The sequence below is a fragment of the Rhinolophus hipposideros genome (genome assembly GCF_964194185.1).
Source record: "Rhinolophus hipposideros genome assembly, chromosome: 20".
Taxonomy (NCBI): domain Eukaryota; kingdom Metazoa; phylum Chordata; class Mammalia; order Chiroptera; family Rhinolophidae; genus Rhinolophus; species Rhinolophus hipposideros.
In genome coordinates, this window is record NC_138066.1 from 23,557,040 (window position 1) to 23,572,055 (window position 15,016).

At 37.3% G+C, this 15,016-nt stretch overlaps 2 protein-coding genes across 19 annotated transcripts in view; both read left to right on the forward strand.

Moving 5' to 3' along the window:
* Nucleotides 1-5,271, forward strand: part of PPM1D (protein phosphatase, Mg2+/Mn2+ dependent 1D) — a 44,166-nt gene extending 38,895 nt beyond the window's left edge. Inside the window, exon 9 of the mRNA XM_081027098.1 lies at nt 3,008-5,271. Within this exon, the coding sequence (XP_080883224.1) occupies nt 3,008-3,562 (555 nt within the window). The 3' untranslated portion in view covers nt 3,563-5,271. The remainder of the gene's footprint in view (nt 1-3,007) is intronic.
* Nucleotides 5,272-12,084: 6,813 nt separating this feature from the next.
* Nucleotides 12,085-15,016, forward strand: part of BCAS3 (BCAS3 microtubule associated cell migration factor) — a 568,714-nt gene continuing 565,782 nt past the window's right edge. For 9 of the 18 annotated variants that reach the window (XM_081028998.1, XM_081029009.1, XM_081029008.1 and 6 more), the window contains exons 1-2: nt 12,479-12,563; nt 13,942-14,029. In XM_081028998.1, the coding sequence (XP_080885124.1) occupies nt 13,959-14,029 (71 nt within the window). In that variant the 5' untranslated portion in view covers nt 12,479-12,563; nt 13,942-13,958. Of the gene's footprint in view, nt 12,166-12,459; nt 12,694-13,941; nt 14,030-15,016 lie in introns of those variants that run through there. The other 9 variants (XM_081029013.1, XM_081029011.1, XM_081029010.1 and 6 more) reach the window with 7 other exon arrangements.

Sequence of the window (15,016 nt, forward strand, 5' to 3'; positions counted from 1 at the left end):
GAGAATATTTTGATAGGAATAAATATTCTTAATATCAATCTCAAATAAAAATTATTGCATTCTGCTGATTGGCATTACTAAAATTGTACATAGATTGCACATAAAATATGTTTTAAATTTATTTCTAAAGTCCTGAGAAATAATGATCTAATAATCATATTAAAGTAAACATAAGGAGATTTACATATGCACCAACTTATACATAGATAAGATTATTTGTTAACCAATTGGCCCCACCCAAATACGGGAAAACATTTAGAGCCATTCAGAATAATTAGTATTGTTGGCTCTGACTTAAGTAAATAAAGGCTATTTTAAATTTCTGTGAATTTAAAAAGACACAGCACAACAGAAATTACAATAACTTGTGTTAACTCTGAAGTCGTCCTATTGTTTTCCTTAAGTAATTGTGTTTTGTTTTGTTTTTAATCATAATTAACTTAACCAAGAGTACCCACAAGTATCTCTGATTTATTTTATTATTATTATTGTACAGTGGTACCTCGGTTTTTTAACGTAATCCGTTCCAGAAGACCGTTTAAATTCTGAAACGTTCGAAACCTGAGGCACAGTTTCCCCATAGAAAGTAATGCAAAATGGATTAATCTGTTCCAGACTTTTAAAATCAACTCCTAAAACTGCAAATTCAGCATGAATTTTGCTATCTAATACTGTAGATCCATAAAATTTACGGCATTCGTAAACTGAAATGTTCGTCAATATTTGTCAACAATGTTCAACGTTTGTCAACGTCAACAATGTTATTGACGTTTGAAAACCGAGGTACCACTGTAATCCCATGTTTGGTAATATCAGCTAAATATAATGGCATTTTGGTTGATTTTGAATGGTTTTTAAGACTTACTCACATTTAGAGTCGGCATTTGAGACTAGGTTTATCTATCTATAGACATGTCAACTTCTGGTGAATCCTAAGGTAAATCAGCAGTCAGATCTTTGTTTTGAGATGGGTTAGTAGAAATACCTCTGTTTAAGTGATATATTACTGTGGCACACATTTCTCCATCCTTTCTTCAGGGCAAGACTAAATTTACTGATTTTTACAACCCAAGAGCTATAGGAAGAAGGAATGAAGAAGAGAGTTCTTTCAGACTTCTTTCAGTTGTTATCTAGGCACAATTTGTAATTAGTTGTTTGATGTTGGGTTGATGGGTGGAGCGAAAAGTTGATCTCTGAAGTAGTGAAACTTTTAAAGTACGTATTTATAGGAGGTAATCTCCCAGTATCACAAGTGCTTTATGAATATGTAAGAAGGATTAGCAATACAAGTAATTAATGAGGTGAGTCTAAGAAGTCCAAACAATTGCCTGTGCTAACACATGCAATGTATTCCCACAGAATGCCAATAAAAAGAGAAGGAAAAGGAAAAGTTCAAGGAGAAAGTGGGGGAAGAAAAGCCAGCGCACCTGTAGTGTCAGAATAATAATCTGTGAATTTAAAAAGACACAGCACAACAGAAATTACAATAAATTGTGTTAACTCTGAAGTCGTCCTATTGTTTTTCTTTTATAAAAGAATTCCATCTAACATCTAACTTTGCTATACAAACTAGAGCAATATATTCTATTTCTATAAATGGCTTGATTAATAACATTTTTCTTGTGACTAAATAGTGGCATGATTATTTGGTAGAAGGAAGCCTTCTATCTACAGAACTTATCTGCTACCTGGTCTTGTTGCAAATTCTTTTTCTATATTTAAGCAGGATAAACCCTTGGTCAACAGTTACATATGACTAGATATAGTTTTCTGTGATCAGCCAAAACATGCTTGTGACCAGGGTAGGCATTCTAATCAACCTAATGCAGAGGGGTAAACTCACAACTCTTGGTGTTGATATTATTGAAAGCCATATGTAAATTTTCTGTAACAGAGACTGTCATGTTAACCATTGTCAACACTGGTACTTTGAAATAAGGTTGCTGCCCACCATCTAGTCAGTGTTAAAACAGATCCAAAGAATTGGGATTTCAATAAGCTATGCAGTGTAAAATAAATAAACCAATGACTCCAGAAAGAAAGAATACATTCTTATTTTTTTTAAAAAAAGAAGTAATCTATTTGGGGCAGTACTGAATTAGGAACTAGGGTTTCTTATCTCCTGTCTCCATTGGACCTAAAGTCATTATATTTTTTTCAGTAAAGCAAGTTCATGTTTATGGTTAGATTGAAATGCTTTTTGATGGCTTCAATTTCCCTTTTAAATTCTAGAAACATTAAAGGAAACACTCTTATAAATATGCTTTTACATAGCACTGTTTGGAAAGGTGTTTACTCCTAGGAGATTTCATATCAGAGGAAGACCAGATAATATGTCCTCACCATTCTACAAAAGGGTTTACTTGGCCTTTTCAGAATATATTAATATTTTGACAGCTTTTATTTGATTAAGAGAGGAAATGATTGAGGGAAATGTTACCTTGGGAAGAGATAGTATTTATGCTTAAACTGTTCTTGAGAAACTATTAAGGCAATTATTTTATAAAGTAGTATTATAGTGGAACATTGCGTTTGCTAAGAATGTTCTTACCTGTCTAGAGATGGGAGGATCTTCTGAGTATATGCAGATCTGGAGCACTACAGCTAAGGGAGTGGTACATATCTGAAACCCCTGTGAAGCTTTTAAAAAAACAGTACTTGAAAGTTTCCATATGATTTTCATTTACTTCTTTGAGTTTTGTCCCAGCCATGCTCAGTAGGTTCCCATATATTCTGCTTTTCTCAAATCACAGAGCAGTGTCTAGTGTTGGGGAGATGGGTGTAGAGAACCAATCAGAGTTTCCTTATGACATAGTTGCTTTAATGTTGCACTTCACATATTTCATACTATCAATATTCAGAAATTAAACTATAGAAAGTAGGAAATAAACCAAAAACAATCCCCACCAAATTTGTCATTTAGCCTAATGAAACTCCATCTCCCCAGCAGTTATGCTGAATTCCGGGACAAATTATATCTTATTTGGTTTACCTTTTTGTTTTTCAGTCACTGGAGGAGGACCCGTGGCCAAGGCTGAACTCTAAGGACCATATACCTGCCCTCGTTCGTAGTAATGCCTTCTCAGAGAATTATTTAGACGTCCCCACTGAGATAGCTCGAGGGAATGTCCAGGCTGCCGTCATACCCTCAAAAGATCCAGAGCCACTTGAAGAAAATTGCACAAAAGCCCTGACTTTAAGGATACATGATTCTTTGAATAACAGCCTGTCAGTTGGCCTTGTGCCTACTAACTCAACAAACACCATCATGGACCAAAAAAATTTAAAGATGTCAACTCCAGGTCAGATGAAAGCCCAAGAAGTTGAAAGAACCCCTCCAGCAAACTTTAAAAGGACATTAGAAGAATCCAACTCTGGCCCTCTTGTGAAGAAGCATAAACGAAATGGCTTAAGTCGTAGTAGTGCTCAGCCTGCAAGCCTCCCCACAACCTCGCAGCGAAAGAACTCTGTTAAACTTACCATGCGACGCAGACTTAGGGGCCAGAAGAAAATTGGAAATCCATTACTTCACCAGCACAGAAAAACTGTTTGTGTTTGCTGAACTGTATCTGGAAAATGATTTTTTCCCCAAATTTAAGATACCAGAAGGCTTTTTGAAGTTGATGCCGAAGTTGAAATTTTGTAAAGGGACAAAATAAAAATAGCATACAGTTTGACTTTTTGAAATTCAGCGATTTTACCCTGACCTTGTACTTGCTTGTATTATAAATGTGAATTTTGTAGATGTTAGAGTATAAGTTGCTGTAAAATGTGTGTAAATTTGTATCCTTCACACAAACTCAATCTCTTACTCTGTTACGCAGTAAATGTAACAATAGGGCTAAGGGTTAAACAAAAATCAAGACTCTTATTAGATTTTAGAAATACATTTAAACTTTTAAAAATGCTTATTAATAAGTTTGTATAAGTCACTTGTGATGAAAACTACACAACTTTTTAAAGTAAATTATTAAGCAAACTGGAAAAGTGATGTATTTTCATAGTGACTTGTGTTCTGCTTAATGTTTCTTAGAGACAACTAGTGTCTTTTAAAAATTATTTTTTATTTCTAATTTCATAATTCAAAACTAAATTTTTCATAGAAGCAGAAGTGTTGAGCCATGCTCAAGTAGCTGGGTATTAGTCTTCTTGTCCTAATTAAAATACTATGCAGTATCTTATTTCAGTAGCATTTTTGTAAAACATTAATCATCAGATATGTTCACCAGATCTTTGGAGTAAAAAGAGATGTGTTTTTCTAACACATCTCCATCCCGGAGATGCTTTTCTCAACCATCCCGGACATTCAGTGGCATTATTAGGTAGTTAGTGGTTGCATAAAATATGTGAAGTTTTCCTTGCTATTCAATAACAAATGGTGCTGCTAAATTCCCAACTTTTCTTAAATTATTTTATATTTCGTACAGTTTTCATTGATTATATGGATATGTTTGTTCATCTAATAAATCAGTGAACTGTTCATGATGATGCTGGAATTTTGTTGTTGGTTTTAATGATATATATTATCTTTCTATTGTGCCATGATCATGTTTTTAGAGTAACAGTTTAAAAAACATGTAATCTTCATTTTTGCACTCTTGACTTTAATTTAGAATACATCGAAATGGCTAAATATCTAACAGTAAGCATACGTTTAAGTCAGTTAGGACTTATCAGCATTTGATGAAATATGTATGAGCAATTAAAAATGAATAAAATTGTACTTTGGTAATATAGAAAAAACTAAAAAGAACTAATAGTAAAACATAAGAGTATATCATTTTGGTGTAGTGAATTGTTCTACAATGAGAAATTTTTTAAATTTATTAACTTAAAACAAGACCGCTTATTGAGAGATTGAAGAGTTAATTCATGCATTCAACATTGATTATGTACTTGCAAGTGCTAGGTACTGCACAATTGGAAGCATCCAGTTTTCCATAAGAGGATTAAGAGCCTACCAGTGATTTGGGTAAAACGTTAATTATGGCTAGTTTTCAAAAAGGATTTTTGGATACTGAAGAGACTGTTTTTCAGATCTTTCCAAGATAGTGACATAGCAACTTGCAAACACTTTTGTAGTCAATTTATTGTAAAGAGTTTGTCTTTCAGACTGTGATACCATTTTAGCTGCGCCAACTAGAAATCCAACAAATCTGAATGTATATTAAAGGAGAATCCGTTTAGCTACTTATCACCTTTTCTGCCAATGGTTGTAAAGAAAATAATCCTATTATCTACATGCAATTAAAATTTCCATTTGATTAGAGTAATGGATTAAGTAATTTTATTTTTCAGTCAGTTTTTTAATGTAAAAATGCCACAACATTCTTTCCTAGGTCACATTTTTAGTGCAATGGAGTCTAGTTACATACCATACTCCCCTTAGGTTGGTGCAAAAGTAATTGGCAGTTTAAGAGATTAAAAATAATTGCAGAAACTGCAATTACTTTTGCACCAACCTAATAGTAGCTATTTAATACTGGAAACATTTTTTGCTTTGAGACACATAACTACAAATGCTAAAATTAGCTTTTTTCTGTATGTGTTCCTAGGGCTGTTTAGGCCTATTCTTTAAGGAGTTGATGTTATACAATCACAACTGTTTTAATGTTTCTGTTTTTATTAATTTAAATTTCATTTGCTTATGTAACAGAAATCAGTAGTATAACGTCTAATGGAAAATACATGATGTATAAAATGGAACATAATGAAAAAACCCCCACAGTCCCCAAGGCAGCCAACATTTCCCCCTTTTTTGTGTGTTCTTTCAGTGATAACCTTTTTGTTTGTAATTATATGAGTACATGTGTTTATCTCTTAATCATATATCTTGATTTTTCCATATTAGTACATCACAGAGCATTATTCTTTAGTATTCTAGAGTGTGGATATAAGTTATTTAAGTTTGCCATTACTTATATTCACTAAAAGGAAAACTATTTCTTCCTTTACTCACACAATACTTAATGACACCAGATGTGTGGATTTTCCTACACCAAGCACTTCTCCAATTTTCTGCAGACATCAACTGGAAGTGATACAGGAATCTGGTCCCCCAAGTGATACAGAATTCTAGTGTCTGGTGCCCGGAGATTTTCGTCTTGCGCGTACCCAAATAATGAGAATGAGGACTCAAAACGAGAGATAGAGGAGCAAAGATTTTTATTAAAGTGAAAGTACAGTTCTCTTGCGAAAGGGGGTACCCGAAATCGGGAAGCCCACTGGCTAAGGCAAAAGGCTCTTATTCTTATACCTTCCCCTGCCTGCTTGGGGAAGGGAGCTGGTGTCTTCAAATGGAATTTGTCTATCAGATTTGCTGTTTGTCCAGCCTGAAGGGATTTACGAAATAACCCATTTCTGTCTTATCAGATTTCCTCTGTTTGTCCGGCCTAAAGGGATTTAGGAGATAACTTATTAACCTCAGAGCACAATTACATTTTTGTCCTGGAGTGAATGAGTTATTTCAGAACCTGGAGTTTCAGGATATGGCTGCCTTTGTTTATTCCACCAGGGACTTTCCTGTCTACCTAACAACATGCTAACTAATCTCAGAAGTCCTACAATTCAGTTCTGACACCCATCTACCTGGAGTTACCATCAGATCCCACAAATGTAAGGCTGGGTCTCACAAGAGTTCCCCCACTTCAGACACCCATTGTAAGTCAGACTATCACATATACTTCTGACCAACTGGTTATAAATCAGCGTTCCTACAACCCCCTCCACAGGTTTCATAATTTGCTAGAACAGCTCACAGAACTTGGAAACAGGTTTAGTAGTTTATTATATAATAAAAAAGATAAACAGCTAGATGAAGAGATACATGGAGCGAGGTCCAGAAGGGTCCCAGGCGCAGGAGCTTCTGTCACCATAGGTTTGGGGTACACCACCCACCTGGCATTTGAATGTTCACCAGCCTAAAAGTTCTCCAAGCCCCATAGTTCATGGATTTTTATGGAGGCTTCATCATGTTGCCATAATCAATTATTAACTCAATTTCCAGCCTCTTCCCCTCCAAGGAGGATGGTGGGTGGTGAGGCTGAAAGTTCAAACTTCCAGTCATGGCTTGTTTTTTCTGCTGATCAGCTGCCATCCAGAAGAGAGAGAGCCCACCAAGAGTTGTCTCATAAGAACAAAAGGTACTACTATCAGGAAATTCCAAGGGATTTAGGAGCTTTGTCAGCAACGGGTCAATGACCAAAGACAAAAGATGCTAGTAGCACCCTTAATAGCGTAGGAAATTACAAAGGTTTTAGGAGCCTGGGACAAAGACCAAAGCCTGGAAGCCTGGGACAAAGACCAAAATATGTATTTCTTATATCACAATACCACATCTGCACACATTCTTTTCATTATTTTGTAGAACAGATAATTTTTTATCTACTTACGCCTCAGAGATTAAAATGTTAGGTTGGTGCAAAAGTAATTGCGGTTTTTGCTATTGTTTTTAACCTTTTTTAAAAAAAAACAACAAAGCATATTTTTTAAAGATTTTATTGGGGAAGGGGCACGGGACTTTATTGGGGAACAGTGTGTACTTCCAGGACTTTTTCCAAGTCAAGTTGTCCTTTCAATCTTAGTTGTGGAGGGCGCAGTTCAGCTCCAGGTCCAGTTGCTGTTGTTAGTTGCAGGGGGCACAGCCCACCATCCCTTGCGGGAGTCAAACTGGCAACCTTGGGTTGAGAGCCCACTGGCTCATGTGGGAATCGAACCGGCAGCCTTCAGAGTTAGGAGCACAGAGCTCCAACCGCCTGAGCCACCGGGCCGGCCCGTTTTTAACCTTTTTAAACCACAATTACTTTTGCACCAACCTAATATGTATTACTGCATAATAACTCAAAATCGAGCAGCTTAAAACAACAAACACCTCCACAGTTTGAGTGTCAGGAACCTGGGAATGACTTAGATAGGTTACAGTCTCTTATACTGGTTGCAGTCAACGTATCAGTCAGGGCTATAGTCAGTCATCTGTCGGATTTGCTAGGGCTGGGGAATCTGCTTCCCACAACAATCACTTGTTTCTTGTCATGTGCCCCTCTACAGGACTTCTACCAACATAATGGTTTAACTTTCCCCCAGAGCAAATGATACCAGAAACAACAAAGCAGAAGCCCCAATGACTTTTGTGACCTAACCTCAAAAGTACCACATCATCAATTCTGTTGCATTTTAGTAGTCGCACAGACCAAATCCGGTAAACAACATCGGAGGCAACTACAGGGCACGAATACTAGGAGGTGAGCGTCATTATGGGCCATCTTGGAGGCAGTCCACAATCGGGAGAGAACATAGGCTTTTTAGCATTGCTTTCATAAGCTGTACACTAGGTTTGTTTTGGCAACGATATTAATAAACAATGTTATTTCATCATCTTCCAGAATTGGGAAGATAGCTCTAGCTGAGTGAAGCATTTGAAGTGTATTTTTCCCTTGAATATAATATGTCACTAAGAAAAGTTGAAAAATTTTAATTTTTGAAAACAAAAATATTTTGGCAGCATGAATGTTTGCCTTAGGGATTACAATATATAAACTTTTGTAGCCTACTCAAGATCAATATTTTACTATTTAAAGTAGAACATAGAAAACTCACCTCCTAGTTACATTGTAGTTGTCCTTACATATTACATCTTTGAAAACCCCTTTGAAAACCCCTTTGAAAACCCCTTTAGGCAATGTTATAATTTTGGTATCAAAAGTCAAACATTTTAAAGAACTCAAGAGGAGAACAGTCTATGATATTCATCCAGATATTTACCATTGCTATTGCTCTTTCTTCATGCCTGATACTCTAAGTTTCCTTCTGGTACTGTTTTCTTTGAACCCTTTAAAAAATATATCACTTCCTCTGGCCTCCATGGTTTCTAATGAAAAATCTGCACTCATTCAAATAGGTAATGCAGTTTTTCTCTGGATGCTTTCAAGATTTTTTCTTTGTCTTAGTTTTCAGCAGTATGGTTATGATGTGTCTGCATATGGATTTTGTTGAGGTTTTCCTGCTTGGGGTTTGCTAAGCATCTTGAATCTGTAGGTTTATGTCTTTCACCAAACTTAGAAGGTTTTCAGTTATTATTCCTTAAACTATTTTTTCAGCATCACATTTTCTTTTTTTAAAAAAATTTTGTTTTCCTTTTTTGTTAGCGCTTTATTATATTTTTGAGTTCTAAAATTTCCATTGGTTCTTCTTTATATCTTCTCTTTGTTGAGATTTTCTACTTTTATATTCATGTCGACAATGTTCACAATTGCTTGCAGGAATATTTTTATATGTTTTAAAGTGTTTGTCAGATAATCAGTGTCATTTAGGTGTTGGCATCTATTGATTGTTTTTTCCATGTGAATTGAGATTTTCCTGATTCTTCGTATACCATGTAATTTTAGATTATATCCTAGACATTTGAATATTATGTTATGACACTCTGGGTTTTAATGACCTCTTATGGAGAACATTGATATTTTTGTTTTAATAGGCAATCAATCTGGTTAATTCATGCTGCATGTTCCAACCCACCTTTGTGGGCTGTGGTTCCAATGTCAGTTCATTTTCCAAAGCCTTGGCCATGCTGCAGTTTGATCTATCCCTTGTGTGCATCACCGAGAGGCTGGTTGGGGAGCTGGGCAGTGATCTATCTGCCAGTTAAGTTCTCAAAGTCTTTGATATGCCAATTAGGATCCTTTGGGGTCACTTTCCTGAGCTCTCCCTCTCTGTAGTCTCCACAGTACTTACCTCTTCCCTGAGGCTCCCCTTTTCAGTTCTCTGGGCAGAAACCTGGAACCTGAATTTCCACCATTGTGGCTGTATTTGGGGCTAAATGGTTTAATATCTTTGTGTCTTGGTTCCCATCTGTAAAATACAGATAATAATACTACAATGATTGGTATATAGAGCTCAATGAATGTCACATAATAATTATTTTTATTAAACTTTTGGCTTCTAAAAACTTCCCACAGATTCAGGGTTTTTTTCAGATTTTTAAAGCACCTTTTTAAAAGCAGGGTTAAACAGAGAAGGTTATATATGGGGAAGGTAAACTATGCCCTGGGCATCATTAAAACAGTTGATGAAACTATTTTTTGGTCTTTGTCAATAATTTAATTATAAATACCAGCTCCAGATTTCAGGGTAAATTGTTGGGGTTCTGACATGTAATTTTTCTTGTTAGTGAATAGATAGAGCATTATGGAGAATAGAAATGAAACAAATAATCTGTTAAAGAGCTTGCATTTTAGCTAAATAGACAATAGAATTATACATTAATGAACTACGAAACAGCTACAAAGTAGCACTAATGTATCAGAGATAAAGAGCAACCACACTTCCTGGTTTGCCTAGGACAGTCCTACTTCAGCTGCCCCCCACCCCCGCCCCGGTATAATTATTAACAGAGCATCATTTTAAGGTTTCCTGGTTGGGATGATAAATTATATGGCCACTTTTTAAAAACCTCTTTGTTTTTCCTTTTACTTGACTGAAAATTAGAATACTAATGTGAAATCAATGTGAAATCAGATTATTTCACTGCTGCTGAAATCATGTGATTATTATCCAAGTGGTTTTGGCGGCCAGGGTAAGTGAGGCAATGGTTTGCTTGAGACTAAAAAAAGAATCCTAATCCTAACAAAACAAACACACACGATAAAATATAAACTGACATTAAGATTTGTCTATGGATAGTTCCCTGACTATTCCTTGGGGACTCTTGTTTTTGATCTGTAGGACCGTAAGAGGCAATTTTAGTCATTAGTGATTTATTATAATGGACATTGTAACAACTGGAGAAACACAGATCTCTGGGTTGAAGTCACTCTTTTACACTGAAAATGAGTTTGCTAGCTGGGATTGCTCAGTCACAAGAACAGATTGTTGAAAAGTTTCCCGAGGTCCCATTACTTTGAAATGACTCATGAGCTGGCAATATGTACTAAGCATCATAAGTTACTTCCAGTAAAAAAAAGATTACCCTAAATTTTCTCTTTGAAGGCTTGTGAGACAGTCTCACACCATCTCTGTGGAGAAAACATGTAGTAATTAGAACCTGTTGGTTAATTAGCCATTACAACTAGTTGATTTGGAGGCATTTCTAATTGGTTCTCAGAATTTTAAATTTATTTACTCTTCCAAAAATCCTATGAGGCTCCTAATATTCTTTCTACAATTTACAAAGGATGAAACCAAGGCACAGAAATTCACCTCTATTAAAAATGTGTAAATCCTATCTGTGTTCATCCTATCTGTAAATGTCATCACTCAGTTGCTCAAGCCCCAAACATAGGCCTGACCGTCGATTCTCTCTTTTCTTTCCATCCCACATCCAATGCATTATCAAGTTCTTTCAATTCTCTTCCAAACTATTCTGAAATTGACTTTTCAACTCTACTGCTTCACTTTTAGGCTCAGTTCTAGACAGTATCTCCCACTTAGTCTACTGAAATAGCCTCTCTACTCGACTCACTGCTTCCACTCTTGTCCCTTTCCTGACAAGTTTATTTTCCGGTTAGTAGACAGAATGATCTTTTAGAAATGTAAATATGATCACGATGTTTCCTAGCTGAAAGTCCTCCAATAGATTCCCACCCTGGAAAAAAAAACTGGGACTCCTTACAATTCTACAAGACCATAGTCCATCTGGCCACTGCTTACCTCTCCTAACTAGTTTCCTATCACTTTCTCCTTAGTTTACTTTCCTTAAACCATACTGTTTTTCTCGTCCTTCCTCAAAATTAACTCCCTTCTTAGAGCCTTTGTACTTACGGAGCATCTGTTCAATAAATTAATGTGTTACCATTAGAAAAGAAGTGTAATTGACGAAACAATACCGGCGAGATCTTGATCTCTTCCTTACGGGAAACAGGGGAGGAAGGAGTCAGGCGTGGCCCACAAATTTAGGTCAAAATTGACAAGATTACCGCCCGCGCCCCTTATTCAAATCTACATCTCCCCGGCTGCCCGGCTGCCCACCAGCACAAACCAACTTAGGTTCCCGGAAGGTAAACACAGATAAAAGGGCGGGGCAGGAGGCGGGTTTGGAATGGATGAGTGGCCAGCTAAAAGTGATTGGCAGCTGCCATGTCCACGTGCTTTGAGCTTCGAATCAGCTGTCGCGAGATTCGATGTAAACAGACCAGTCTCTGGATCCTTCAATTCCCAGCCTGAGACACTCAGGTGAGGTGCACAGGAGTTTGGGGCATGATGGTTTGGGACAAAGCCGCCAAGGTGCTGTCTTCAAAAGAACATGGATATGTCTGTAACTCTTCCCTACCTGCCTGCGTTCGCAACCGAACCTGACACCTTGGCTTTACCCGAATTTACATACTGTTTTGTTTTCCTCGAGCCGCAGCGGATTGGATAATTTCAGGAGGCGGGTCCGCCTCTTTTCTACGTGCTGGTTGGAGAAACTGACCTCTAAGGGCGGTGCCCGGCCGTAGCCAGTTTGCTTCTGGGATTGGCTAGAAAGGTAGTTCCGCTGAGGCGTGGTAGGAAGTGGTAGCCGTCAATCACGAGGGGAGACTCCAAACAGTGAGCCCTGAGCTGGAGAACAGCGTTTACCGGCGGGGCGGCCGGTGAGAGAGCTGGCGGGGCTGTGGCTTTGGGAGGCTTGGAGAGGACGAGGGGCAAGCAGCGTGAGGGAAGAGGGCTTGACTGGCAGGAATTCGTCGAGGGAGAGCTGTCGAGATTGGAGGGGGAGGGGAGGTAGGGCAAGGAGCCAGAGGGCGGCCGGGGGCAGCGGTGGCTCCGTGTTGGAGGTTAAGTGGGTAGCGCTGTGCTAGTGTCTTTTAGGAGAGTGGGGCCTTGGGGGCTGGCGAGGGTCGTCCTCATGAGACAGGGCCCTTACGGGACAGTCCTTGTGCGGCTGTGTTTTGGAAATAAAGGGTGGAAGGGAAATGCGAGGGCTGAGGGGGTGGAGATGAAGATACCCATTGAGGAAGGGGAACGTGGGCTGATTGGGGCAAAGGGTATTTTGGTTGTAGCAGGTGGGACTTATCAGTTTGAAAGTTGTCAAATAAGGTGGTGGAACACTCACTAGTTAGAAGTGAAGGTTTTAGAAGTGAAGGCTTTCAAGATTAGTTCCAGGCTGTGGGCTTTCCCGAGCGCCCTGTAAGAGAATATTGCTGTCAATCGTCCTTTAAACCTTAACCAAGTACACTCCGTGCTCTTAAAACCTCCCCAGTGATTCACATGCTTATTGGACGTTCAGTGATCACAATTCAGTGATGTGACAGGAAAGGATCAGGGGCTTCTAAAGTCATAAGTTTTTAGTTATTTATTTAGTCTCTGGTGATTGGGTTAACAAATATGATTTTAAAAATCTTGCTAAATTATGACCAGGCTGTCTTTTTGTTTTTTTAAGGTATAATTGACATATATTAGTTTTATCTGCACAACATGATGATTCAATATTGCAAAATGATCAGCATCATAAGTCTAGTTAACATCCATCATCACACATACTTACAATAAGCTTTCTTACAGATTGCCAACAGTCTTAGTTGGAAGGTATTACCCTACTGTTCCTTTTGGTCTTGAAATATTGTACCATGTGTATTTTCACTATCGCAACATAAGATTTCAGTAAATTTTGGTTCACAAAGGTAGCACATTTGTTTTTATAAAGTGATTCTGTGCTTGACTTCCCATCCATGGTTGCCTTACCTTTCTAGTTTATGTCAACAGTAGATCAGAGGGTCCAGCAAGAGTCCTAACTAATTTTGTGGTTCTGAGACTTGGTCCAAATTAAAATAATCTTGGTAATTTGAAAAAATTTTAATCCACTTATTCCTCTCCTGTCCTTGCCCCTTTCTGGTATAAGGAGTTGCTGAGAAAGTTTCCTACATTTTAGGCATTTTTGAAAAGGAATCTAGTGAGTAACCCATAAACCTTTCCCCCCTCACACTAACAATACTAATCCATATTTTCTGTTTTTTTTTGTTCTGGAAACAGGTTTTGTGAATGAAGCTATGGCTACAGATTCCCCCAGAAGACCCAGTCGTTGTACTGGTGGAGTTGTGGTTCGCCCCCAGGCTGTCACGTAAGCAAATTTCAGATAAGCCTAATAGCTGAAGACAAGGTTACTCAGAATAGTAACTAACATTTAGATTTCCTTTCTGAACAGTGCTTACTTTTGTAAAATCTGTTCAATTTCGATTTTACAGGATGATAAATATAATTGCCAAGGCCAAATAAAAGGAATAATTGGAGGGTCAAGTTGATGGATTCAGTGCATTTACAGAATACTTGAAAAGCACTATGCTAAATCCTAAACAGTAATGTTTTTTCATAGTCCAAGTTTAACAATTAGTAGGTTATTAAGTCAATTTAGTGGTTTAGGATAATTTTTTTAAAAATGAAATGGAATGCAATAGGAAATATAGTGGGGAATTGGTGTTGTTTTGTTCTACACATAGATGTATCATATGTATGTATATGTTTACCAAAGCATGATGTACAATGTATCTTACTCTAGGTCTCAGTTACAAAGTTTCAAAGTCAATATCTTGAAGAGTACATTTCTTTATGTTACGCATATCTATACTTTGTAGCGGCATATAATCTAGTGTGGTTTTAAGCTATGTATGCTTGAAATCACTATAATCAAAAAAGATGCCAGCAAAATAGCATGAGAATTTAGAGGGAGTATTTTAGATCCAAAAAGGTTTCATTAAGAAACTAACATGTATTGTGTATTTTAAAGGCTGAATAGTGTTTGGGCATTTAGAATCGAGGGTGCATTGTTTGCAAAGGGAGCAAGCAGATGGGGAAAGGCAAGCTATTTTCATAAATGAAATATAGGGAAATTGACCTATTTGAAGTAGGCTGGGCTGGACAATTAAGACCCTTCCATACCTGTCTAAGGAGGTAAAACTTCTTTTCTGCTTTTTAAAATGCTCATGAGGGAATTGTAGCATTTTGGATTATTTTCCTTGGTCAGTTTAGCATGTTACATAAAGATTATCTTCTCAGACTAGCATAGGTATATGTGTAATATAATATTTCACTACAATACTTCCGTTTTTTC